This window comes from Pristis pectinata, chromosome X (assembly GCF_009764475.1).
Source record: "Pristis pectinata isolate sPriPec2 chromosome X, sPriPec2.1.pri, whole genome shotgun sequence".
Classification (NCBI taxonomy): domain Eukaryota; kingdom Metazoa; phylum Chordata; class Chondrichthyes; order Rhinopristiformes; family Pristidae; genus Pristis; species Pristis pectinata.
Window position 1 is genome coordinate 2,565,123 of NC_067450.1, and position 26,213 is coordinate 2,591,335.

The 26,213-nt window shown below is 43.9% G+C and overlaps 1 protein-coding gene across 3 annotated transcripts in view; it reads right to left on the reverse strand.

Annotated features, from left to right (window-relative positions):
- Nucleotides 1-26,213, reverse strand: part of cers5 (ceramide synthase 5) — a 93,781-nt gene that overhangs the window by 36,937 nt on the left and 30,631 nt on the right. For all 3 annotated transcript variants that reach the window (XM_052009500.1, XM_052009502.1, XM_052009501.1), the window contains exons 3-6: nt 21,259-21,389; nt 15,500-15,557; nt 3,847-3,897; nt 1,644-1,736 (exon numbers count right to left, since the gene is read on the reverse strand). In XM_052009500.1, the coding sequence (XP_051865460.1) occupies nt 1,644-1,736; nt 3,847-3,897; nt 15,500-15,557; nt 21,259-21,389 (333 nt within the window). The remainder of the gene's footprint in view (nt 1-1,643; nt 1,737-3,846; nt 3,898-15,499; nt 15,558-21,258; nt 21,390-26,213) is intronic.

Below are 26,213 nucleotides of genomic sequence, written 5' to 3' on the forward strand. Positions count from 1 at the left end.
CTGAAGGCCTGCCAGAGAAGACGGATTCTTTGTGCCTTCAGCAAAAAAAAACAGATTTGTCTGGATTTATTACTCAAATTCATTCTCAAGCAAAATTACTACAAAAACAAATGGTTTAGGTTCAACTTAGCTTGCTTAATGCAAGGTGGGAAAGCTCCAACCACAATATCAAACAGTTCAGTAGCTTTATTCAGTGCAGCACTTGGCAATGTAACCAGCCACTATATATGCACCTGCTGCCAAGAGGCTTTGTTGAAACAATGTGAAACAATGTAAAACGAAGGAAACAAAAAAGGAGACAGCAAAATCAATTGAAAAAAGTACAGATAAAAATGAAGTGCTCAGAAATTATTTTTCCATTTACACAGTACTTAAATGGTTAATTATAAAAAGTTGGACAAATGCTGGGTAAAAGTTGCTCTCACATTCAAAATGCTCCTCCAATTGCAAAAGCAAAAAAAAAATTTGAGGATGCTGGTATCTAGAAATAAAATTAGAAGGTGTAGGAAAAATCCAAGAGCACTACAGTGTTTCCCATTTCCAACAGTTAAGCTTTTGGAATCAGAACCCAGCCCAAAAGGCAGCCATTTGGCCCATCAAGTTTGCAACATAAAACTGCCAATAGGCAAACAGTTTATAAGCAGTTTCAGCTTGCAGAATCAGCCCTAAACTCTCCACTCCAGGCCCACTGAATCTCTCTATCTGCTGTGTAACCATGTCTAAAACAATAAATGGGTATGAAAATCTGTGTGAAGATCAAAGTAGCCCCACTGATTACTTACGATTTAAGATTGGTTATTGAGCTGTGGTTCTGTTAATATGCAATTTAACTATTTTATATATTGTGCATCTCAGTGGTGCAAGTGTCACAGCTGCTGTAAATGAACTCTTAGTGTACGTGGGTGGCAGGAGAATCAATGGGTGAGGGACAGAGAGACAGAAAGCAAGCTGTCAAGTGAGAGGGAAATGGGACTGATGGGATTACTGTGTTAAGGCCAGCATGGACGTAATGAGACCAATCACCTTCCTCTCTGTCATTACAAGTGACTAAGTATACGGATAGAAAAGGTTTAGAGGCACATGGGCCAAATGCAGGGAAATGGGACTGGCTCAAGTTGACAACTTGGTTGGCATGGACGAGTTGGACTGAAGGGCTCGTTTCTGTCCTGTACAAGCCTATGAATTGATCACGAGGGGCATAGACAGGGTGAAAGCATAGTCCTTTTCCCAGGGAGGGGTACTAAAAACAAGAGGGCACAGGTTCAAGATTAGAGGCAAGAGATTTAAAAAGGACATCAGGGGCAGCTTCTTCACGCAGAGGGTGGTGCGTATTTGGAATGAGCTGCCAGAAATAGTGGTTGAGGCGGGCACATTAGCAATGTTTAAAAGCCATCTAGATAAGTACGTGGATAGGAGAGGTTTAGAGGGCCCTAGGACAAACGCAGGCAGGTGGGACTAGCTCGCTGGGCAACACAGTCAGCATGGACGAGTTGGGCCGAAGGGCCTGTTTCTGTGCTGTATGACTCTACAGCTAAGTAAAGAAAAATTGTAATTTGACCAGCATCTACAATGCTGGAGTTCCCAAGCACTTTAGAAGAAATTACACCAATAGTTGGCACTCAATAGGAAACCCAGCTGCTTACCTTTCTTTTAATGTCTGTAAACTGTGAAAACATCAGCGACCAGTAGAATGACAGCTCCATTATGTAATAATAATACATGTCAAACACCAGTTGCTGCAGGAAAGGACCAAAAGAAAACTAGTTATTTAACAATCTATAGTGTAATGCACAAAAGGAATAGAGTCCCTGTAAAAACACAAATATCACAAGCTAATGATAACCGTGATAGTCACACGATTGAATGCATCATATTTAGGTCAGCCTTTGCTTTATTAGGAAAAAAGTCAATATTGTTCTTAACTACAGAAAAACAAAATGTAATTGATAGCTCTTCTGTATGCATTGAGCCAGATTACAACTGATAATATTGATCATATTTCACACTGTTCTATAAAAGGCCTTTGGTGCTTTCCAAAATTTAAGACCGACATTGAAAACTTGAATACCAATTTTTAAATATACAAATTGAGGTTTTCCTATTAAGTGACACAAATTGAGGAGTGATTAAAATGACCTTCTGCACAGGGAAAAAAAGATTTTTGGGTTGGATTGTTTCTCAATTGCAACAGTGGTGTCTGTGTCTCATTAAACATCTGGCAGACTATGTAACAGCCATTAAAATTTACTCCAGAATTTGTAGTTTTTCCCCTGACAGTCTTTTCCTCTCCCAGTCACAAACAAACAGCAGTCAAAAGAAGTTTAGACCAATGGATAGGTAACAGCAATTGTACTTGAGTACGAAGTGATCCACACAAGGAGCACATACAAAAATCAATGAATGTTCATTAGCAATGGAGAAAATGGGAAGTGGCTAGAAGGAGCTTACAGACTCACTCAGACAATAAGGCAATTAAACAAATAGACAAGACAGCTTTTACCCTTAGGGAGCATTAAGAACTAGTTTTTTTTTGTAAAAAGTTTAGTCAGATTCTTATGCCAGAGTACTGAAGCAAGGTCAGCAACAGGCAAAATTAGTGTTGTTTCTCTCCCCACACATGCCACCTGACCTGCTGAACCTTTCCAGCTTTTTATTTTACCTTATTAGCCCAGGTGGAATTCAAACCTTGGTCACCAGATGTAAAGAGGCAGGTAAATGAATACCCACAGGAAAGGTCATTTCAAAAGTGCTTGGATTAAAAAAAAGGTTACATTAGATAATCCAACAACCAGTAATTTCTGTTTCTGTGACACCAAATTCAGATACTGCAGCACTAATCAATACAGTTCCTGCGCAAAAGCAAAAACTGCAGGGACAGGAACACAGCAGAACGACTTCATCCTCCGCTGCACCAGTGAAGTAACTGGGCTATCCACGAGGAAATTTATCCCACTTTACACTGCCAGTTTGGAATGGCTGCTCATAGCAGTTGTGAAAATGATCTTTTTACTGTGGCAAGAAACCAGAAACTCAATTGCATAATTTGAAATGTAAAATTAAGGAAAAATTAAAAAGGTTTGCCAAAGACTACATGGAACTTCAAGAACGCCAAACAAAAAGGAGCTATGTTCAAAGACAAGTCTTCACAGAACCAACATTTCTTTTTAAAATATAAATTTTGAAAGTAAACAAATAGGAAGAGGCCGAGGCATTGAGTACAAGAGTTGGGCCGTCATGTTGCAGTTGTACAAAACATTGGTTAGACCGCACTTAGAGTGTTGTGTACAGTTCTGGCCACCACAGTATAGGAAGGATGTGGTAATATTAGAAAGATTGCAGAAGAGATTCGCCAGGATGTTGCCTGGAATGGAGGGCTGTAGTTACAAGCAGAGATTGGATAGGCTGGGTTTGTTCTCACTGGGACACAAGGGGCTGAGGGGTGACCTTAAAGGTTTATAAAGTTATGAGGGGTACAAGTAGGATAGGGAGTCAGTCTCTCCCTCCCCCCACTGTAGGGTAGTCCAAAAATAGAGGCACAGGTTTAAAGAGAGGGGGAAGAAACTTAAAGGCAATCTAAGGGGTATGATTTCCCCACACAGAGGGTGATGGGTATAGGAACGAGCTGCTAGAGGTGGTGGTGCAGGCAGATACAATTACAATGTTTAAAAAGCATTTGGACAGGTACTTAGATTGGAAAGGCATAGAGGGATACAGGTCTAATGCAGGCGAATGGGATTAGCACAGATAGGTATCACAGTCGGCATGAATGAGGTGGGCCGAAGGGTCTGTTTCTGTGCTGTAGGTTTTTACGATTGGATGACAGTACCTCCATTGTTTGGCTCTCACCTGATATGGGTAGTTGTACCAGCAATGTCGTGTGTCCCAGAACCAGGGAGCCTGAAAGAAAGCAGAGGCATAGTTTGGTTCTGCAGTGACCATTGGATTGGACCAGTAGTCAATTTAGAAATTAGGAATTTTTTTTCTTCAACTGCCTTCTCTTCCCCCCAACAGTTTTCTTTCCTTTTATAGTAGCAGCTCTCAGACACCAGCAGTACTCAGTAGCTTCGTCCTCAGTGAATTCACCCACTGAGCTAGGGGAACCAACAAAATGGGATGGGGCAAGTTGATACCACAGAGAAACCAAGCCTGTCTAGCCCTTTGCACAAGTTTTGATTTTAAATAAAAATATATTGTGTATTCATTGAACACACAATTTGAATAAGGCAACCATAATCAGGACTTATCACTCAGTGAAGCAGAATCCTTGTTCTATTAAAAGGCAATCATCTCGCCAGTCAGGTGGTAGTGGGTTGAAGCTGCACTCTAGGAGCACAGAACCCATGCCGATGCACTAACCCAGTACAGAGAGTTAGACCTGCTGTCATTGAGAGATGCTAAAATGGAGGACTGCAGAGAAAGATCCCAGAGCACAATTCCAAGCAGTTTTCATCTCCACCCCCCAAGTGTCCAGGCCAATACTTATCCCTCAAAAGGACCATCTGGTCATTTGCCTCATCGCTGGCTGTGGGAGCTTGTTTGGCAAAACTTGGTTGCTGCATTTCTTTGCAACAGTGCTGCTTTTCAAAAACCCGGCTGTCCATTCTCTGCAGACATCTTGGAAGCTCATTGATCAAGGACTGCAACAGGCAGGCAGACAAACATCTTCGTAACAAGTGGCCCCAGTGGGCAGCACCAAAGTCAGTCCTGGTTGTGAGATGGTGGGTCTTTGAAGTGTTAGCCTTTAGGCTTTGCAGCAAGGTTTTAGCAGCACCCTGTCAAAAACAATGGACCCATAGCAAACAAGAATACAGGAAACCCCGTATCTGTACAGTCAGAGGCGCAAAAGGAGCTCCCTGCTTTACAGGAGTGCAGACTGCAGCAGGTTCCGGTTCCCTATCCTGCAGTCCATGTCACCATCAATGACCCACAGCTTCCCAGGGGAAAGCATTGCTGATCTACAACATGAGACCTCCCAAGTCTGCTCCTGGAGTCAGGTCTCACTCCCAAGTACCGTGGCTCCTCCACAGTTCAGACTACAGAGATTTGGCAACCTGCACCTGGTGGAAACAATTAAAAGTGCAGATGGCAAAGCACAAGGCTGCTCTCCTTAAATGGCAACAATTGACTCAGCTCATGCAAACAGAACTGCATAATGACTTAATCTCTGTGCAAAGAGTTTAAAACCCACAGAGACAGGAAGTTGAACACCAGCAGTGGAAATCGAAGCATATCACTGTGCCGGAGTCCCGCAGGAGGAAGTGGAGGGACATTGGGTTAATTCCCAACTCCTGGCCAGACCCAACCAGGAGGACGGCTGCAAGACAGCAGGATGGTGACAGTCAACAAACCACATCACACATTCACCTCCCCATCCCCAGTGGCAGCTGGAAAACACTACCGGGGTCTCGAGAGCAGGTCACCTGCAGACCCACCTTTCCAGCTGCTGAAAGGTGCATTCCCAGTGATAGAGAACCAGACAGGAGGAAAAATGAGCAGCTCTCCTGATGGTTTGGTAGTCAAGAGCACCATGCAGTGTAGACCTAGCCTGGATAGTTTGGAAAGCCCCAGGTTTACTCTCTGGTCTGGCCCAAGTTAGTTGCTCAGTCAGACACATTGGTCTCACACCTCCTTGGCTAATGGAGGCATAGGGCAGCAAATTACCCAGTGACCTCCTGTTAGAAAGCACACACCATTTCCTCTCCACTTCTCTCCCATGCGATGGGCAGTCTGCAGACATTAGCTGTTTGGCAAGCTCAAAATACTCCCAGTGGGCTCCTGCCTCCTGCATAATTGTATTCCAGGGTGGGGTCAATATTAACTGGAGGAGCAACAGGAGACATAGAAGGGAACAGAAATAAATGGGCCCAGAGATCTGAATATTTCTTGCTCGTGTCCATAACTCAGCAGAAAGCCACAATGCTGAAGACACTGGCACAAACAAAGTTCAACTTGGTCAAGAGGGCTATCAAGGTGGCATCATAGTAACTGCCCATTTGTTATTAAGTTCCAGCAGCAACAGTGGGATAGACTAATAAAACGCCAGGACAGGGCAGGGCACAGATCAGAATGCTTATACAACAGCACTTGTTCTGTGCTCTAAACCAAGGCAAACTTCTATCCCTCAGATTTGATTCAGTCCTGCCTTTGTCATGTGATAGCTCCAGGAAAGCACAACAGCTCCTCACCCAAGGCCAGGAGCATACTTGGGCTTCATTGCAGAATGGAATCACCCCCAAAGCCTGGAAAAGATTTCCTGTACAAATGATTGTACTTGCAGAGGCAGCGTTGTTCAGACTTCCAAAAGATTTTTTTTTTAAAAATGAGCTTACAGAAGTCCACAACCTTGAGTTGCAAGGTCTTTCCTTTTTCTAAAATACACACAAAAAATAGCAGTAGGCCACCGTTTGATCCAGCAAGTAACTGGGATATGCAGAGAAGGCAGGCATCAGGCACGAATCAGATAGCAGCCAGGTAGGACAACCACTGACTCAGCAGCCAGGGATTCCCACTCCTGATCACTACTCATTAGAAGTACACTTTTAAGTGTCTGTTCCCGGGAGGTTGGTGATACAGGCAAGGTCTCATTCATTGGCTACTCTCAGTTCCCCCAAGAGAATGGTGAGCAGTCTCCTCATAACATTATGGTCCACATTCTGATGCTTTTCTTCACTGTGCTGTTGACAAGGAATCCCTGGATTCTAACCCAGCAACTATGAAGAAATATACATCCAATTTAGGACAACCAGGGGCAGTGCTGTTCCTATGGCATTGCTGATCTTATGTTCCACACCAAGAGGGAGAGATCACAGAGGAGGCATGGGCAGTTGAAAAGTAGGGAGCTGCTACACAGAATTCTCAGTAAACAAGTGCCAAATCAGGCAGACCCTGATCCTGGATCAGTATTGCAGTGGCACTCCAGAAAGTGAATAACCCATTAACTCCTCTCCTTCTTCCCCTCCCCCCCCCCCCAAATGGTCATTGCTTGGTACTCTGAGATGGTACAAATGTTACCCATTGGTTTTCAGCCCTACACACAAAAAATGCTGGAGGAACTCAGCAGGCCAGGCAGCATCTATGGAGGGAAATAAACAGTTGACGTTTTGGATCAAGACCCTTCATCAGGACTGGAAAGGAAGAGGGCAGGAGCCAGAATAAGGTGGTGGAGAAGGGGGAGGAGCACACGCAGGCAGGTGATAGGAGAGTCCAGGTTGTGGGGGGGAAGGGAGAGATGCAAGAACCTGAGAGGTGACAAGTAGAAGAGGGAAAGGGCTGAAGGAGGAGGAATCTGGTAGGAGGGCAGTGGACCACGGAATAAAGGGAAGGAGGTGGGGAATAGATGGGCAAGTTATGAGGGCGGGGGAAGGGGAAAGAGTGCCACAGGAATGGGGGGGGGGGGGGGGGGGGGAAGGAGAAATAAAAGGAGGGAGAAAAAAAGGGACAGAAGAGGGGAGGGGGATTACTGGAAGTTAGAGAGATTGATGTTGAGGCTGTCAGGTTGGAGACTCCCAAGGTGAAATAGGAGGTTTGTTCCTCCAACCTGCACCTGGCTTCAATGTGGCAGTAGAGGAGGCCGTGGATAAACATGTCGGTATGGGAGTGGGATGTGGAATTGAAGTGGGTGGCCACCGGGAGATCCTGGCTTTTACAGCGGGTGGAGCAAAGGTGCTTGACAAAGCGGTCACCCAATCTGCGTCGGGTCTCACCAATGTAGAGGAGGCCGCACCGGAAGCGCCGGATCCAATAAATGACACCGAGGGTTCACAGGTGAAACATTGCCTCACCTGGAAAGACTGTCTAGGGCCCTGAATGGTGGTGAGGAAGGTGGTGTAGGGACAGGTGTAGCACTTAGTGCAGTTGCAGGGATAAGTACTGAGACGAGTGGACAAGGAAGTCACGGAGAGAGCAATCCCTGTGGAAAGCAGAGAGGGGGAGGAGGGGAAGATGTGCCTGGTCGTGGGATCCTGTTGGAGGTGGCGGAAGTTAAGAAGAACGACATGTTGAATGTGGAGGCTCGTGGGGTGGTATGGTATGTTGGGTGGGGGTGATGGGGGAAAGAGGGTAGTGAGGTGTCAGAGATGGACCAAGTAAATTTGAGGGCAGAGTGGAAGTTGGAGGCAAAGTTGATGAAATTGATGAGCTCAGTACGGGTGCAGGAAGCAGCACCAATGCAGTTGTCAATGTAGCGGAGAAAGAGTTGAGGGGGTGTTACTGGTGTAGGCTTGGAACATAGACTGTTCCATGTAGCCAACAAAGAGACAGGAATAGCTGGGGCCCATGCGAGTGCCCATAGCTACACCTTTAGTTTGGAGAAAGTGGGAGGAGCTGAAAGAGAAGTTGGGGGTGAGAACCAGTTCAGCCAGATGGAGGAGGGTGGCAGTGGAGGGGAACTGGTTGGGTCTGTTGCTGAGAAAGCAGGGAGCCTTAAGGCCTTCCTGATGGGGGAATGGAAGTTCCTCCAGCTTTGTGTTGCTCCAGATTCCAGCATCTGCAGAACCTCTGTCTCAGTTTTCAGCCCTAACCTGCACTTTGGCCAAGTCTCACAACAGGCTGTGCCCTCTCCAGGGCTTCTGCTAACCTGTCAGTGAGCAAGGTCAAACTCAGGAGTGCGCCATTTGGACAGTGTGTTGAGGGATGCCCAGCACTTATAGAATTTTTAAAAAATTTTATTTACAGCATGGTAACAGGCCTTTCCGGCCCCACGAGTCCGCGCCGCCCATTTTAAACCCATATTAACCTATCCGTACGTCTTTAGAATGTGGGAGGAAACTGGAGCACCCGAAGGAAACCCACGCAGACATGGGAGAACGTACAAACTCCTTACAGACAGCGACGGGAATCGAACTCTGATCGCTGGTGCTGTAATAGTGTCGCGCTAACCGCTACGCTACCATGCCCCTTTGCATGACACTAGGAAGAGAAAATTTGCAGAGGAACAACTAACATGACTGCCGACATCTTCATTGGAGGACAAGATACTATTCCAAGCTCAATGGCAGTAAGAGCAAGGCACAGGCTGCAAGAATGTCCTCTCCAAAATCAAGTTAAACTCAAACACAAGGCATCTCTTGCACATGTTAAGAGCTAGATTGTGCATCACAGCAAGAGTGCAAGCCTCTCTGCCAGAACCAATGTATTGGGATGGATCTCAATACATTGCTTCCTGGATAACATGCTTCCTATTGCAGTTGGCCAATGGTTTATTTTTGCAAATTTAATTTCAATTTGTGCAGGATTCCAGTCTTGGCCACAGATCCAGAGTTAAGAAATTCAGACGAGAACAAAAAACCAGTTCACTTGCAAGTAAATTCCCTGAAACAGCAGCAATGAAGTAAACAAGACACGTCGACAGGATACGCAGAACACCTCGAATCAGCAGACAGTGGACCATGCAGGTTTTTTTTGATCTCTACCACCAAAAGATGTTGGAACTCAGAAATAAAAACCGAAAATGCTTAAGATACTCAACAGGTTGGGCAGCATCTGTGGAGACAGAAACAGGAGTTCATGTCTTTGGCCTGAAAGATTAACTGTTTCTCCTTCCACAGATGCTGCCAGACCTGCTGAGTGCTTCCAGCATTTTCTGTTTTTGTTTCACCTTTCTATGAACGTTGCTGTCCTTCCTACTAAGCTAGTACTTTCTCATCACAGGAGACTGAGTGTTGAAATTTGGGCACATCACAGCGCTCGCTTATTACTTAAAGGAAATGCAACCAGTACATGAGGAAAGAAAGTAGTAGAATGGCCAACTTCTGCATCTGCTTCCTACGTCCTAACTGGCTGAGCAAGAATTACAAGCTGGTGGATGAACCCATAGTGCAGTACGTTACATAAAAGAGATCTACCAGAGGCGAGTTCACAGTAACAGATTCCACAAGCTAAGAGTAAAATAATGCAGATGCTGGAAATCCAAAATAAAAGAGACACTGCTGTTAACATTGGGAAACTCAGACTCAAAACTATAACCTTGTTTCTCTCTCTACAAAGGCTGCCCATTTCCAGCATCCCATTTTAATTCCTTTTTAAAGAACACTGATATTGAGCATTGCAAGGCCCTGCTTCTTCACGAGAGGAAGGTGGATAGCTGTAGTAATGCATGCATGGGGTAAAATCTTGGAAGTGGCACCCAGGCAGTCAGACACCAGCGTTGGTGTCTCTCCACACATTCATCAGACGCACCAAGGAAACGAAAAGGGAAAAACAAATCACAGGCTTTGTGAGCTCGTAGCAAGTCCCTGACTTTCCATCAGGTTTGATTTCTCATTGATTAAATGGTGTGGTACAAACATGTGGTGCTACGTGATCCAATTTCTAGCTGTGTTTTAGTCAAATAAAGAACCCAGGTTGAAATCCAGCAACAACCATAAAAGTCTGTTCCAAGAATATAACTGACATCTCTATTACAAATTCTCAAATGTGAAAGAGGAGGAATCTCCAGATCTTTAGGGGGGAAAAAAAAAGTTATTGCTGTGGAAATTCCTTCCACTGATTGCAATGTTCCTCATGTAAGCACAGAAGGTTTTGCCTTTGTCAAGAGCATTGCAAGCACTCACTGGTGTCTGGGTTTCCTTGATCTGTTCTTCGTTAAGATTTTCCCTTCACTTCCCTGGGGAGAGGCCTTTTTGGGGGGTGGTGGGGGAAGAACAGCCTGGAGGGATCAGTATCCTAGCGGTTTGCCACATTATTTAGCTATGTGTGGAATGGTAGCAATGAACAACAGATGACAAAGAAGTGACTACACCAGCATATTCTGAAAGAGATTAGTAACTGTGCAACAAATCCAGATGCAGTGCAAAGTACTGCAAGATGTTCCAGTCTGGACTGGCCTGATTATTCTTATTACTATGTGCTGTAACTTGGGGCTGCATTCATTATGTCAGGTTTCTAATATCCTCTAAATATAGAAAGGATTCTGGTTAAATTCTGTTAGATTCTTCCCAGCACAGCCTACAAAAAAAAGCAAAAGAAAAATAACACCTTGTGAGAGCCACCTCCCATTGAGAGCAAACATCGACAATGAAACTCACCAGTGTGCCAGCACAGACTTTGGCCAACCAGGGAAAAAGTGTGCATGGGGAGCAAGATCTCAAATCAGGTACAAAACACATGGTCTGTTGGACAGCAGTGATCCCCGTCCTCCTGTACGCACTGGAAACACGGATTACTACAACAGCACCTGATTTGGCTGAGATGCAATGATTAACCATCAAGGAAATATGACCTCAAGCAGAGGTCATTGCTTTCTGGAGGGGCGAGAGAGAAAGTCTATTTCTCTACCCCAATGCACAGCCCACATAAAAAAGGCACTGCCAACCACAACCCTTCCTTGGTTTAGCCACTAAATAAGGGAATTGGGAAGGCAAATTAAAAGTAAGTAGCAGCCACCCAGCACCATTAACTGTTCAAACCTGACAAATGGTTTCAGATGCCTGCATTGGGATTAGGCAGGGACTGCTGTAAACTTTGCAGGATACACAGTGATTACAAAGCAAATCAAAAGTAATTTGCCAATTATGGTCTGATATTGTAGGGACTCCTTTCCACATATGTTGCACATGGACTTGGTAGAAAGAGAGAGAAAAAAAATAATCACATTCTGCCCAGACTTGCCATGATAAAGGTCAAAAGAGAATTAATTACAAACAAGACTAGACTTGAGGTGGTAAACTTGGGTTGGTTTGCAACAGCGATTTTACAAAGTAGAAACATTGGAGATATGATTTGTTACAAGACATGGCCAATACAATTGTTTAAATCACAAAATAAATTATAGTGCCTGGCTGCAGTACTGGTAAACCCATAAAAAGTTGGCCAAACACTTCTGTTGCAAGGGTAGGTGCTCCTGCAAATCTTTTTAAAGTTAAAAAATAAAAGACACCTGATAACCACAGCTGCTGGAAAAGTGAGACTCTGGCCGACAGCAGTGGCTTGGTAGTTGGAAATTAAAATATTACAGCAGTCTCTTCATAACAGAGGTCTGGAAATGAATACTGTATTTAGTTCTTAAAAATTCCAAAAGAGAAAATCAGTAATACCCTGAAGCCTATTTTCTGTGCCCAAGTTCCACCAGTAAAGCAACCTAGATCAAAACCAGAAGATTGGTTAACTCGGCTTAAAATAAATATCAGCATCTGCATCCCACTGCAGACACTGTAGTGTAGCGGTTAGCGTAACACTTTACAGTGCCAGCAACCCAGGTTCAATTCCGGCCACCGGCCACCGTCTGCAAGGCATTTGTACGTTCTCCCCGTGTCCGCGTGGGTTTCCTCCGGCTGCTCCCGTTTCCTCCCACATTCCAAAGACGTACGGGTTAGGAAGTCGTGGGCATGCTATGTTGGCACCGGAAGTGCGGTGACACTTGTGGGCTGCCCCCAGAACACTCCACGCAAAAGATGCATTTCATTGTGTGTTTCGATGTACATGTGACTAATAAAGATATCTTCATCATCTTTTCTATGGCAGCAAAGGGCCATGTTGTTGTTTTGGAAAACACTAATCTCACCTTCTACCTCTTCCTTTCCCTTCCAATTTGTGAACAGCGACTGTAAATGCTCAAATTCTGTGCACAAAAATTGTTGCCACACCCATCCTGACGTGGAAATATATCCCTAGTCCTCCACTGTTGCTGGGTCCAAATCTTGGAACTTCCTCCCCAGCTGTCATATGGGAGCTTCTTCACCAGAAGGATTGCAGCAGTTCAATAAGGTGGTTCACCACCACCTTCTAGAAGGCAAGTAGGGATGGGCAACGAATGCTGGGCTTACTAGAAACACCCAGATCCTGCGAATGAATACATTTTAAAAGCTAGTCACAAAAGATCAATGGGGGAAAAGAGGATTAATTTTATAACTGTGGTTTGAGCATTGGGGTATACAACACAACTCTCCAGCCAATTAAAGATTAACAAGTTAGCAATCCAAAATGTTCAATCTTGTAATATTTACAGTAAATAGTTTTAAAACTATTTTAGATTTTAATATTTGAACAGTGTGTCGTTTATGGCAATTCAATGAACAATTGGTCAGAAGCTTAGGTAAACAAGACCAAAAGTGTAGAAATTAATGACAAAACCCCAAAAACATCATGGCTCAAAAATTGTCACAATTGGTAACCTCCCTCGTACGGTACAGAGCAAGTTGCCAATAATAAAAAAAAGAACAGAAACAGGACATGTGTGCAAACAGGACCAGTAACTGCATGTTTTCTTAACCAAATCAGATTGAAGAGCACACAATGAAAGTTAGAGTGAAGTCAGAATGGATGAATAGTGAGAGAAATGAGCAACATAAAACATTGGAGCGAAAAAAAAACAAAACTGCTGGAAGAACTCAGCCGGTCAGGCAGCATCTGTGGAGGCAAAGAAGTGGTCGATGTTTCAGGTTGAGATCCTTCATCCGGACCCAGTTTGGGGGGGGGTGGGGGAGGAGGGGAGGTGGTGTGGTGGTGGGAGGTGGAAAACAGAGCAGGGAGAAAGACAAATAGAAATGCTCTAATAACTTCTTAAATTTCCAAGAATCAAAACCCTGGAGCTTTGAGGCTCCACGCTAGTTAATAGATAATTTTCAGATCAACAGTTGTTAGCACTTATCAGCCCTTAAAACTTGAACTGATTTGACTGGGTTTTCTGTGGTGAGCCTGCTTTGTTCCTATGGTGTAAGCGCTTCACACCACTCTGTATTTTAATACCAAACCATGCAGTGAGACGTTTACACACAGCTGACAGTGGAGCAGCACATCTTGGACAGTAACTTTAACGTCCACCTTTCACTGGCACCTGCCCTTGGCTGAAGATGCTGCCCCACTGTCACAAACAGCAAAGCTGTTAGCCTCACCGTTACTTTGACAGCAACCTCTGGACTGGTTCCTTCCACCAGCCCTACGTGCTCTCAGCATAATGGCACCAGCAGTTTCACACATTGTGGCACCCTTAATTTATGCAAAAAAAACAAGAGCAGCTAGATAGCACTGGGTGAAGATAGGAGACTTGTATTCAGAGAAAGAATTCTGGTTAATGCTTTGGGGGAATTTTTCATTCAACCCTTCACCATCAAGTCAGTTGGCAAAGAGGAGGATGCACACGACTCAGCAGGAAGCCAGTTTGAAACAGCTGCCTGCCTGAGCAACATTCGCAGCAATTAACTGCATTCACAGAACTGCAATTGCTCCAGAGAAACTGAAAACCAGACGTTGCACCCTGGAGTGAGAGTTGGAGAATAAAGCACCGCCACCAGACAGTGTTACAGTACATGAGGTGGATTACATACAGTATGATGTATTGTGGGATGTGCACCCATGCCTGCAATCTCCCGAGCACTTTAACCATTTGGTTGGAGGCACATTAGAGTGGAAGGGCAGGGGGTTCCATGATAGATTCTTGGTGTATGTTTTACGTTAAAAGAACTGTTCCGAGTCAGTTCAGAGTAGTGGTCGTCTTTTTTAATTCTACCAACCTAAATTTATAGCACATTCAGTAGAAAAAAAGAAAATAAGTACAAAAAAGTGAGCTGGGAGGCAAACAGGGCATTATCTTCTACAAGAGAAAAACAAATCACCCAAGATTCTTTGGAAGGAAGCCACAGCATACCTTGCAACGGACCACTGATCATTGTGCCACCCTTACATGGGACCATTCAAGTGCAAAGTCACTGCAGCTCCACATTAGAATCATTGCTAACAAACACCTTGCTGCAAAGACACACCTCAATGGAGGCATAAAGCAATTACTTTGGGAGGAGTGAGATAAGCCATGAATCACAAGAGGACGACAAATATAGATCCTTGTAACTGCAGCACCATGGCTCTCAGCATTTCTCTGCACACCTCATTCACTCTATGCAGTCAGAGGACACTTGCCTTACCAAACAAGAGTCCCAATTCCATGGCACTGCCCTCCACTCAGATCACAAGGTCATGGATTCAAGCCCCACTCCAGAGACTAGAGTACAAAAAAAATTAGATGTAAAACAGAGGTTGTGTGTGCTCTTCAAGGTAGAAGTTAAATATCCTGTGGCACCAGTCGATGGATGGGGAAGTTCTTCTGATATCTTGGCCAACGTGCATCACACACCCCGTTATAATACTAGCTGCACTGTTTGCAGAAGGCTGCGCTTAAATTGGTTACTGCACTTGTAAAGCACTTTGGGACATCCAGATGCAATGAAAAGGTGTTAGTTAACTACAACTTCTTGTTTATTCAAAAAAAAACTTTAATAGACAGTAAACCTCAACCACTCTCCTCACCCCAACCTTGTTTCTGCACTGCAAATACAGGTCAATGCAAAGTGAAGTGAATCTTGACCTTAAGAGGGTTTACATTGAAGTACCAGAGCACCATTCGTGGTACTTAAAGACTGCTGCCTACTCTGCGCATCTGATAATTCTACATCAGCCTATTGGTAGGACTTTCAACCATCCTACCCACCCAAGAATTGATAATCATGCTACTCTTTGGGAGAAGGGTTGCATCAGATATACCAACACACACTTACCAACAGACACTTACCTTCCATAGAAATCTCACTCCATAGAAGAATATATAGAAATAAAATGCAAGTCTCCACCTGCAAATACAAAACACTTGAAATCAGAAAATAGGACAGGGTGGGGGAAGGGGGAGGGGGTGTGATCCTCAAATCCAGAGAGCTTAATCCACCAATCTAGATTCCAATGAAAATTTGGGAGAGATTTTAAAACTACGAATAAAAAGGCTTTTTTCCTCCCTGCCCTGCCACAGCCTGAGCAATCTATTCTTGGCTCTACAATGTCTGTTAAACACACACAGGAGCAGCCTGGAGCAATTCTTTGCTTAGTCCAGGTGAACCAGTTTCCAGCCTCTCAAAGTGGCACTACTGCATTCAGTGACTCAGTGGGCAGGGGGTCATTGCTCCCAAGCCTCCAGGATTTCACCAGCTGCCTTTCAAATACCAGGGAACTAGAAACAAGCAAAGTGTTTATTCTTCTACAGTGCAAGAGTCCGGATGCAGAATTTTCAACATGAACCTCCAGGGCTTTGATAAGAGGTCAGGTGATTACAGCTAACTAGAGTCACACAAGCTAATAACAACAACACTGGCCAAGTCAGTCATAAAGGAGCCAGCCACTGGCACTAAATGCCGCAATTCCTGCTCGGTCCAGGGTTCTGTGTGTTTCTGTACATGCAACCTTCAATGCTCACTATGACATCAATTACATACATGGCACAATATCACCTAAGAGAACTAACTGAACCTAGTTCACAAATAACTTGACCATACACTTGAAATTTACTGCATCACCCCTTCCAATTTCAACCCTGTGGTTTTCAAACCAACACACAAGAAAGGCTTGGGTTTTAAGTTTTTTTAAAGTAAATATTCAAAAGTGGAAAACTGGAAGTCAATTTAAACTTGCCTTAAAAACCCAATCTTCTGTTGGCTATAATAAATGAAAGTCATTCAAGGATAGTTCATTCTTTTTATACAGTCAGTCAAAGCCTGGTTTTTAGTTAAAACACCTCTCCAGTAAGTCTTCCTCAATGATCTAGTGCCCAGACCCTTGCCACTCTAAATATCCTTGTCCTTACAAGGAAGGTGCTTCCAGCATTGTGACATTTATGGAAGCTTAGTACATGGGCAATGCGAAAAAACACACCCAGCGTCTGCACAGTCTTAGGTATGAACACAATACAACACTGCCACCACAAGTCAAATCCACACCTCAGGAAAGGCAAGGGTAAAGACAAGAACAGGAATGAAACTTGGGATTTAAAGGACCAACTCATTGATTGCAATAGTAGGTGATTAATTTTTAGTCAAGGGGGGAGGTGGCAGGGTGGTTGTAGAGGGTGGCAGGGAGATAGTGGTAGTTGTAGATTCCAAACACTTGAGTGCAGATTGTTGTAGTCTGAAGTCCAAATTGTAAAGGGGGAGCTGTAATAAGAGCTTCTAAACAAAAAAAAACCCGTGCTACCAACTGATTATCGCCATGGAGGTGAAGCAAGTCCCTGTTATCTTTGAAGTTACTTGAGAAAGACAGTCACTCCCTGTGTAAACAGTGTCTGGAAGCAGCCAATAAAAAAAAATATCAACCCATGAACATTTCTGCCTTCTGTTTCCTGTACAGAGGAAAGTCAAGATTGGACCATAGACCTTGCGTCAAGTAGTAAGACAGAATTGAATGTTAACTGGTTTTCTTCCTATCACTCAAACACTAACTGACCTGTAATGTATTTGTTTGCTGAAGAGTTTTCTAATTGTTCAGGTAAATGGCAAGTCTCTCTCCAGAGTGTTATAAAGGTGGTCAGCAAAGTGAATGGTTTCAGTACTACAGAACTTATTCACATATTCAGCAAGACCAAATTTTTTTTTAAAAAGTAAGCAAATAAAATTGGTGGAGTATGTCAAGAAAACTAAACAATAACCAGGTTCTGCAAACAAAAAGGAAAGCAGCCAGGTGTATAAAGTATGCTGGCACATTAGTCGACAGATCTGTACCTGTAAATCTCCTCAGGGTGGAAAGGAGAGAGAGAAGACATCCTGGAGAGAAACAAGGGAGCTACACAGGGAGGAGAGGACACACAGCACCAGGAAACAATACTATCCAAGCCATTTGTTTTCCTCCCAGAGGAGGGATCATGGAATTGCATCTGCCAAGGCTGAGAAGCTGGGCTACTCACCAGCATTAGGCCTTCAGGGAATCTCAAAGCAGGTTTGCGAATTTCAAAAACAGTTATGACTTTGAAAGCCACACTAAAATAGGGACTTAACAAGGGCAACATTTACACATGAAAGCCAGGGTGTGATGAGCGAGTCTGCTCCTACCAAAAGTAGCATCTTCCCACCCCACCTCCCTCCATTGCTGCTCCTCAACACATTTAAGATCACACGCCACCAAAACATTGGGATAAGAGAAGCTACTTTCCAGGAGTGAATAGGAGGGCTTAAATCTTTGTAAGCCACCAGGATGAGCTAGGTCAAATACAACTCCATCAGACCAAAGGAATTAATGTGGAGTCTGCTTAAGAGCTACAGAAAGGAACTAACTCCCGTTTCAGCTGGACAATGAGTTATTGGAAAGTGCAGCAAGTGAAGATTTGAAATGGCTTCTCATTGTCAACAATGTGCTTACAAATGCACCCCATGAGTTAGATATTTTCCTCCTCTTTCAACCCAAGCAGACAACTCTGCCAATGCGATCATAGGCACAGTACCAGTGAAGAGAGCCAAATGTCACCTGTTCCACCATTAAACAAGGAATGCAGATGGTATGAGGTATGCAATCTTTTTGGAAAGTCTTGGAAGACCACAGAAAACACTGGGCCACAAACTTGTTCTTTCCCCTCAAAGAATTTTTCTACCCCAAGAAAGTTGCCTTTTCCACCATCACAGAGCCCAGTAGGTACTAGTACTTTGCCCAAGTGGCTATTATATTAAGGCCATTGATGTACATGACTGAAGAAGTCAAATTCAGTTATCTTCTGGAATCTTGGGGATAGTGAGTGGAGAAGGGAATTGATTTCCACCTATTTACAATCAGGGTCATTGGCTTACAGTGACTGAGCAAGTTTAATTCCACTTTTCTTCCACGGAACTCCAAGATTTCAGCTGACATTCTGGATATCAGTTGGCCATGTCCACCTCCATATATACAGTGGCATTGGTTCACTATTATGTGCGAGCCTAGGCAGCAAGCTATCAACAGCGGACCTTCTATTCAAGTCCGATCCCATACCTGCCTACACACTCTCAGTGGGGGTTGCCACACTAGGGGAAAGAGAGAGAAAAAAAAAATCAGGAATAGCAAGGTCCATCAACCCTTCTCTTTCTAACCCAGAAGGCGGCAGCCATTCAAGAAGACCCTCTCTGGTTCAGATCAAGGTGGATAGCACAGAGTGTGATGTGGTTTCTGGAGCCTTTCCCTTCTGTACAACTCAGGAGGTGGAGACCCTTACCTGTGACACATTGGAATGACTATGCTTATACCCTCCAACAGCTCATTAAATCAATGGCACCAATATACACTCTAGGACAGACAGGTTTCTGGCCAAAATTCAAGAATCACCAGAAGTTCAGTTGCAGGAATTGCATGCAGATTGATCAAACTGCTCAATGTGGAAAGATTATTATTTGGTTTGTGGCTCTACAAGATTCATGGCCATCCAAGACTTTCCAGAAAGGTTCTGCTATCCTCCTTCCTCATTTTGTAGTTTTGCAACCAGCCATGAAACGCAGAAGGGAAGTTGTGTGACGCTGGCAGGTTTCCCTTTCCTGCCCACAAGGCTATGCTACAGCTCCTGTGCCCAAGCAACGGGAGGATACAGGTGCACAGACTACACCCAACTTGCCATCCCTTCACAAGGGGCAACAGCAGTTTACAAATCAGGTGGAGCCCCTTCACAAAACAGTTACTAGATTTATTACACTGATCATGGAGACACACACTTGTCATAAAGACTACACAGGCTATCCTATCATTGGATGTTCTCCTGGAGGGTATGGATTGGTGAAATGGCCAATTCACACAGTAAGAGAAGTGCAATGCGAAAGTGTTGGCTGATTTATTATACGAGGAAGAATGAAGACAGACGATACATGTTTATAAAAGGTAGTGAGAGTGGGGATGGGGACAGAGTGTAGCTTCACGTATACAAATCTTTGAAGGTGGAAAGACTAGTTGAGAAGACTTAAAGGCTTGTAAGATTCTTAGCTTAGCTGGAGTGGTACCAGGCAGGGATGGAAGACAAGTTACGTAGAGAGACTGAAGAAACTGGAATCATTCTCCTTGCAGCATAGAAGATCATGGAGAAAGTTAACAGAAGGGTTCCAAACCATGAATGATTTTGATCAGAGCAAACAAGGAGAAACCAGTTTCAGTGCCAGCAGGGTTGGCAACCAAGAGGACACAGATGAAAAGACAATTAAAAGAGGGCAGGAGGGTAACTTTTATTTCTACACAGTTACAATTTGGAACATTACCCGAGGAAGGCAGTGGAAGCAGATTCAAAAATAAATGATTCAAAAAGGGAACCGAATACTAGAAGGGGGAAAGAACAGAGGGAATGGGACTGATTGATGCAGTGCTGGAGGAGATCCATGTGCCAGCTCTTATGAAAGAGCTTTTTATTTTATAAAGAAAGAGCTGGCTGTAGAATCTCCTCCTAGGTGATTTTAATATCAAAGCTACAAGAGTTTTCAAACTAGCAGGGGCAAAAGCTCACTAACGTGGGTCAACAAGAATGAAATGCTCCAGCAGTAGTTCAGAGCTACCCTTGCTATGAAGTTTGGGCAAGGATGCTGCTTTAACATGACAACAAATGAAAAATGTACAAGCCGATGCCAATGGGTTATGCCTTGCAGGAGCTCAGGAATTCCTTATTTGCAACAAAAACAAAATGCCAACAATGCAAGCTGAGAGTACGACAATTGCTGCTCGTACTCTGCTGCTGCTGCCGCCATTGCAACACGCTCCTCGTCAGTCGTGCTCTGCTGCCGCTGCTCTAGGCTCGCTTGCTCTTGCTGCGCCGCCATTCTAGCCCAGCTGCTAATGCCGCTGCCATTTTTGTCATTTGCTCTCCTAAGCAGCAGACTGAACAGCTCAAAAGGGTTTGGTAGTGTGCTTGCAATGATAAAACACAAGTCGAGCCCACTGCCAAGCACTACAATGACCAGGAAGCTGCTTTTTCTTTGTTCCTGGTCAGTGTGGCCCTCGCTGTGCTTGGGGTGGAACCTGGAACATGATCCATAAATTTCAGCAGGAAACGTAGAATCCCGTGGAAGAACAATTGGTATTTACTTATTCAGTCACCATAAACCAGTGGATGCAGTTATGGGTGAACTCCATTCCTATTAGCAGGAATCTCACTCTTGTGTGTGGAGTTAGTGAGGAGAGTATTATACAAGGAAAAACTATACCAACCATTAGTGTAATCTTAACATTATGGAAGCAAGGAAGATCCCATCATTATGTTTCACTTTAATCTCAAAATATTTCAGAAGGCAGGATGGGGAAAGAAATCACAGCAGTCAAGGTTCTTATAAATCATTATTGAAAATGCCAAATCAGTACAATAATTAGTCATTTCTTTTCCTTTTTTTAAAAAAAAAGTGGAGTGGTGAATGGAGCAAGTAAATGGGACAAGGGGTTCACGTTTTTTTTTAAAAAAAGGAAGTTGCTGATACACAAAATCACCACAATCATCACAGACAAGGAATTCTGCACAGTAGGGCTCAACTAAGTTCAGTCAGACAAATCATAGACACAATAACAGTGGAATAAAAGCCGTACATGCTCTCACAGAATTTTGTGAGTGTGCTGGGTTTATCTTGGTTCCTTCGATGTCGAAACCAGCGCTGAATTTTGCGGACATCCCAGTCGAGCTGCTTGGACAGACCCTCGAGCCTTTTCTCATCGGGAGACTGAGAAGAAAAGAAAAGAGTGAGTGACTTGCATGAAGGCATTTCCAAAAATCAACTCTGGCAGCTGCTAGCTGAACAAGTGAAACAGCTAGCCTTGGAAGTGAGTGCAGTGGGGAGGGGTAGATATGGTCATGTATAAACAAGTACACCCGGTTAAACCACAAGCCCTGAGCATGCCTTTGGAAACAATGGTAGTGAAACAATTTCAACATTGATCTATCCCAAAGATTAGGGTAAAGAGAAAAAAAAAGTGTAAAAATACCTTTCATTGTAACATGAAAGCATAAATGGGCTCAGAGGAACTTTGTTTACATAGATGAGCATACAGGCACCCTCAGAGTCAGGAAATAAGAAGTTAATCCTGCTTTGGTGGGGGGGGGGGGGGGGGGTTGCAGTAGGTAATGGCACATATCCAGGGCAGGGCAGACCACTTGTGTGTTAGAATTCAAGAGGGGCAAGGAAGATGGGAGGTTAAAAGTGATGCAGAATACAGCTGGCATTTGGTGTGAAGTTCCACCACAGTGGCATTTGTTATGATCTATAAAAGGGTACATTTTTATTCAATTAAATCAAATCAATAGATTGTCCTGCAATGCCCAACAGCCAGTTGTTGAGAGGTTGGGGGAGGGGGAAACTAAGTGTGACTCTTCAATGTCCTCTCAACCCTGACGAGTTCCAATCTTAACATGAACAGAGTAGTGCTGGAAAATGTCACCCAATGTTTGCCATGGACACGGTGGGCCCAAGGCCCCGTTTCTGCACTATGACAGTGTGAGAAAGGGGAATGACTCACTCATCTCTCCTACTTGTGTTGGAGACAGTTCTACATTCACTGCTGGAATCTTGCACCAGGTAATCATTTTTCACAATTCAGCCAAGACAGAACTGGGTAGGGCATCACAGCCAAACATAATCCACTTCTCCCCCGAATGTTCCTATCCTACAATGTCAGCACCCCAAAGATCAGGGATTCAAACTGATTTCCCCAGAATGAACAATGGTTAATTGGCCACCTACCCAAGAATGTTGAGCAGAACTTGGATCTGGCATTTGCAGACAGCACCAACATTTTTGGTGTTGTAAAGAGCAGAGGGTGATCTAGGGCTACAGTGTGATATTGATCACCTGGAAAGTTGGGCAGAACAATGGCACAGAATACAAGAGCAGGGATGTCATGTTACAACTTTACAAAACATTAGTTAGGCCACACCTAGAAATATTGTGCACAGCTCTGGTCACACACTATAGGAAGGATGTGATTGTATGGAGTGGGTGTAGAGGAGATTCAACAGGATGTTGCCTGGTTGGAACTTTTCCAGATATGAGGGGAGATTGGATAGGCCAGGCTTGTTTTCCCTGGAACAGAAGAGGCAGAGGGGTGACCTGATAGAGGTGTACAAAATTATAGAAGGGGGATAGATAGGGTAGACAGCAAGAAAATCCCCCACCCCCACAATGGGGGTGTCTAAGACAAGAGGCCATTGGTATAGGTGTTAAGATTTAGAGGGGATCAGAGGGGGAAATTCCACCTCCCCCCCCCCAACCCACTGACACAGAGTGATTAGAGTCTGGAATGTGCTGCCTGAAGGAGACAGTGGAGGCAGAGACTCACAACATTTAAGTAGCATCTAGACAAGAACTTGAATCACCAAGGCATAAAAAAAGGGCACAGAACAAATGCAGGAAATTGGAATAGCATAGACAAGTACTGTGGTCAGCATGGACATAGCAGGCTGAAGGGCCAGGGTCTGTGTTGTATTGTGCCAAGACTCCAAACCTAGACCTGCCAGATCCACAAGGCTCAGTAAAACACCAGCACTGACACACCAGACCGAAATGACACCACAGTTCTAGAACAGTTTGTGAAACAAGCTCTTCCAGCTGAATCCCACTAGTGAATTGAAATCCAACATGGGCTGAACTGCAGGTTTCCTTTAGCTGGATGTTATGGGGGGAAAAAAAACAAAACAGCAGGCTATGTGTAATATATGATTACAGTGAACAGCTGCCACCCATTCCTGAAAGTACAGCAGATCAATTTCCTCTAGAGACTGATGCTTGCCAAATGCCAAAGCTCTGACACTCATGAATTTCTCAATGTTAATTGTGAAGTATTGTCTTCCAACTGCAGAGTGGGAGGGGAAGGGAACATGGATGGATGTTATAGAAGGGGAAAAACCCTAATAGACCAACAGTGCCTTTCAGCAGCAAGATAACAGTTCACATGTATGCAATGTAAAAGCTGGAGTAATACTCATTTCAAAAGCTTATTAACACCATTTACTGTTGCAGGCAGGGACACATTAATAAGCTCTACGTCTCTTCCAATGCTGCATTTGGCAAGGCAGAATGGCCCCTTCAGAAAGGTATCACAGATCAATGTGCCATTCTAAGACAGATTCATAATTGGATACAGCCTTAGCACATCTTAGAGACCAATCCCTTCCCCTCCTTCTTCCTACTGCCCTTTTCCAATCATCTTCTGCACCTTCCCAATGATAGCAACTCATGTCTGAGGGTACATCCCCTACTGCCAACCCCCCCCATCCACATAATTAACACCAATTCAGTATCAAAAATAATGCTACTGGGTAGCACAGATCGAACAATTACGCTTCTAGTGAAAGGTCACCAAATCAGTTCGCGACAGCCACTCAAACAGATCAATTTATTTGTCATCAACTAAAGGGTCAAATGGGAGGAAACCTATCCAGAAGGATATGGATTCCAACAGTACTTTATTTTCTTAGTTTTAAACACACTTTTTTAAAAAAAGGCTGTTTTTCAGTTGCCAATTCTAAAGGTCCCTTGTTGCCAATGATCACTACTCTGTAAAAGTACAAAAACATGTTTCACTGGAGATACTGGGATAGGCAGACAGATTAGATTTTGGTGCGGGGGAGAAACAAACAAAATGGGGAAGCTTCTGCAAAAGGCAACATGAAGTCCTATTCAGAAACTTAATGCAAAAGACAAGCGTGATTTCTCTGCAGTCTTAGTGACAAACTGGAGGCCCAGCAGGGATATCATAATTGGAAACAGAATTTAGCAAACAAAGGAATTCTTTGCCATATGGAGTACCATTGCACACTCTTAGAAGAGGGAAGGTTGGGAAGACTGAGCCATCAGTTTTGTCCCTGCCACAATTTCATCTTCCTCCCTGGCCAGTAGGCCAGGTTTGCAACCCCAACATCCCCATTTGATAGCTTAGATCCTCATGTAATTCCCAAGAGAACACCCATTTCTACCTCCATAATATTGCCCTGGACTATTCAAATCCCAATCAAGCCTTTGTCAGCTTGAGCCTGCCCTCTTTAGCTCCACAACACTACTTAAGAATAGGGGAACTCTGCTTCCTGGCCAATACTCAAATCATTCAAAAATCAGGCTTATTCTTATGTGCAATGTGTAAGAGCTTGCTGCACAAACAGTGAGCCCAATTCAAAACAGACTTCATTGGCCACATTGCACTTTACAACATCCTATAGTCATGAAAGGTACAAAACAAATGGGAGTTATTTCCATTGGCTCCAGGTCCTGGCACCTCAAATTTAAAATATTATCTATTGGCATCAAGTCCAGTACAGACTACATCTAGGCAGAGACAACCACAGGGCAAGCCCATTGAGATATTGAGGGGCCTTGCCAAGCCACGAGTTCATGGCAGTTAAATTCAGAGACTACAGGGCTAGACTAAAGCTGGGCTATCACTGTCCTTGGAGTAAAGATTGAGGGAGGATTTGATCAAGGTGGACAAAATTGTGACCAAATTAAACAGGGTAAATGGAAGGAAGCTGAAGCAATTAGCAAATAAGGATAAAGGGAGCAAAGATTTTTTTTTAAATTGGACAAAAAGGGGAAATGGGAAGAAAAACTTTTGGAAAAAGTGTACAGAGGAGCTACGATCTGGAATTCAGGCAGGGTGGAAATAGAATCAAACCAGGTCCTTCCTAAAAAAAAAGAGGAATTGGATGAACATGCAAGAGGAAATCATTTGCAGGGTTATGGGGAAAGAGCAGGGGAATGGGACTGATTGGATTGCTCCATTAGGGGCCAACATGGCAACAAGGGGCCAAATGGCCACCTTCTGTGTCACAACAATCCTATAACCATCCCTCAGATTGGCAGGACCTCTCCTAAAAATCTGTTCCTCAAACCCTTGCCCCTCGGATTCCTTTACTTCACTGATGCTGGCTATGCGTTCAACAGCCCAGCTCCTGCACCCTGGAATTCCCTCTTATCCCTTCTGCATGCTCTTAAACCAAGCATGCGATTGCTCCCTCCAATACCATTTTCTCTGACTTGGTGTCTATTCAGTTGCATCTTTGAAAGGTCTTGTGTTCTGACTGTTTGGGGGAAAAGAAACAATGAAGCAGAAAGTGATCCAGGGCTGGGGAGAGGGTTTGCAGCAATACAATGTTTTGGATTGCTCATGCACAGAATTACCTCCTTCAGATTCAGAGTGATAACTGAATTGCTTTTAAATTTAGTGTTTCGCAATTTAAGTTTAGGGTCAGAGTTGATACTGGCAAAACATTCACACTACATGTGAGAGGGGGAGGGGAGAGAGAGAAAGCAACTTACAAGCCACAAACAGTTTAGAAATCTGGAACAGCTGATTTCAATTTACTTTACCCTCTGCACTGAATGTTCTTTCTCCCAGCTCCCCAAACAGACAAAATAGCTACAATAAGTTGGCTCAAGTCACAATCACATCAATAGGTTCAACACAAATAATCCAAAAGCAACAGGATCATTATGATTGGTGCTAAAGATGCAGGATTTATAGCAAACGCTTTAAAATGAAGTAGCATTGCATAAAAT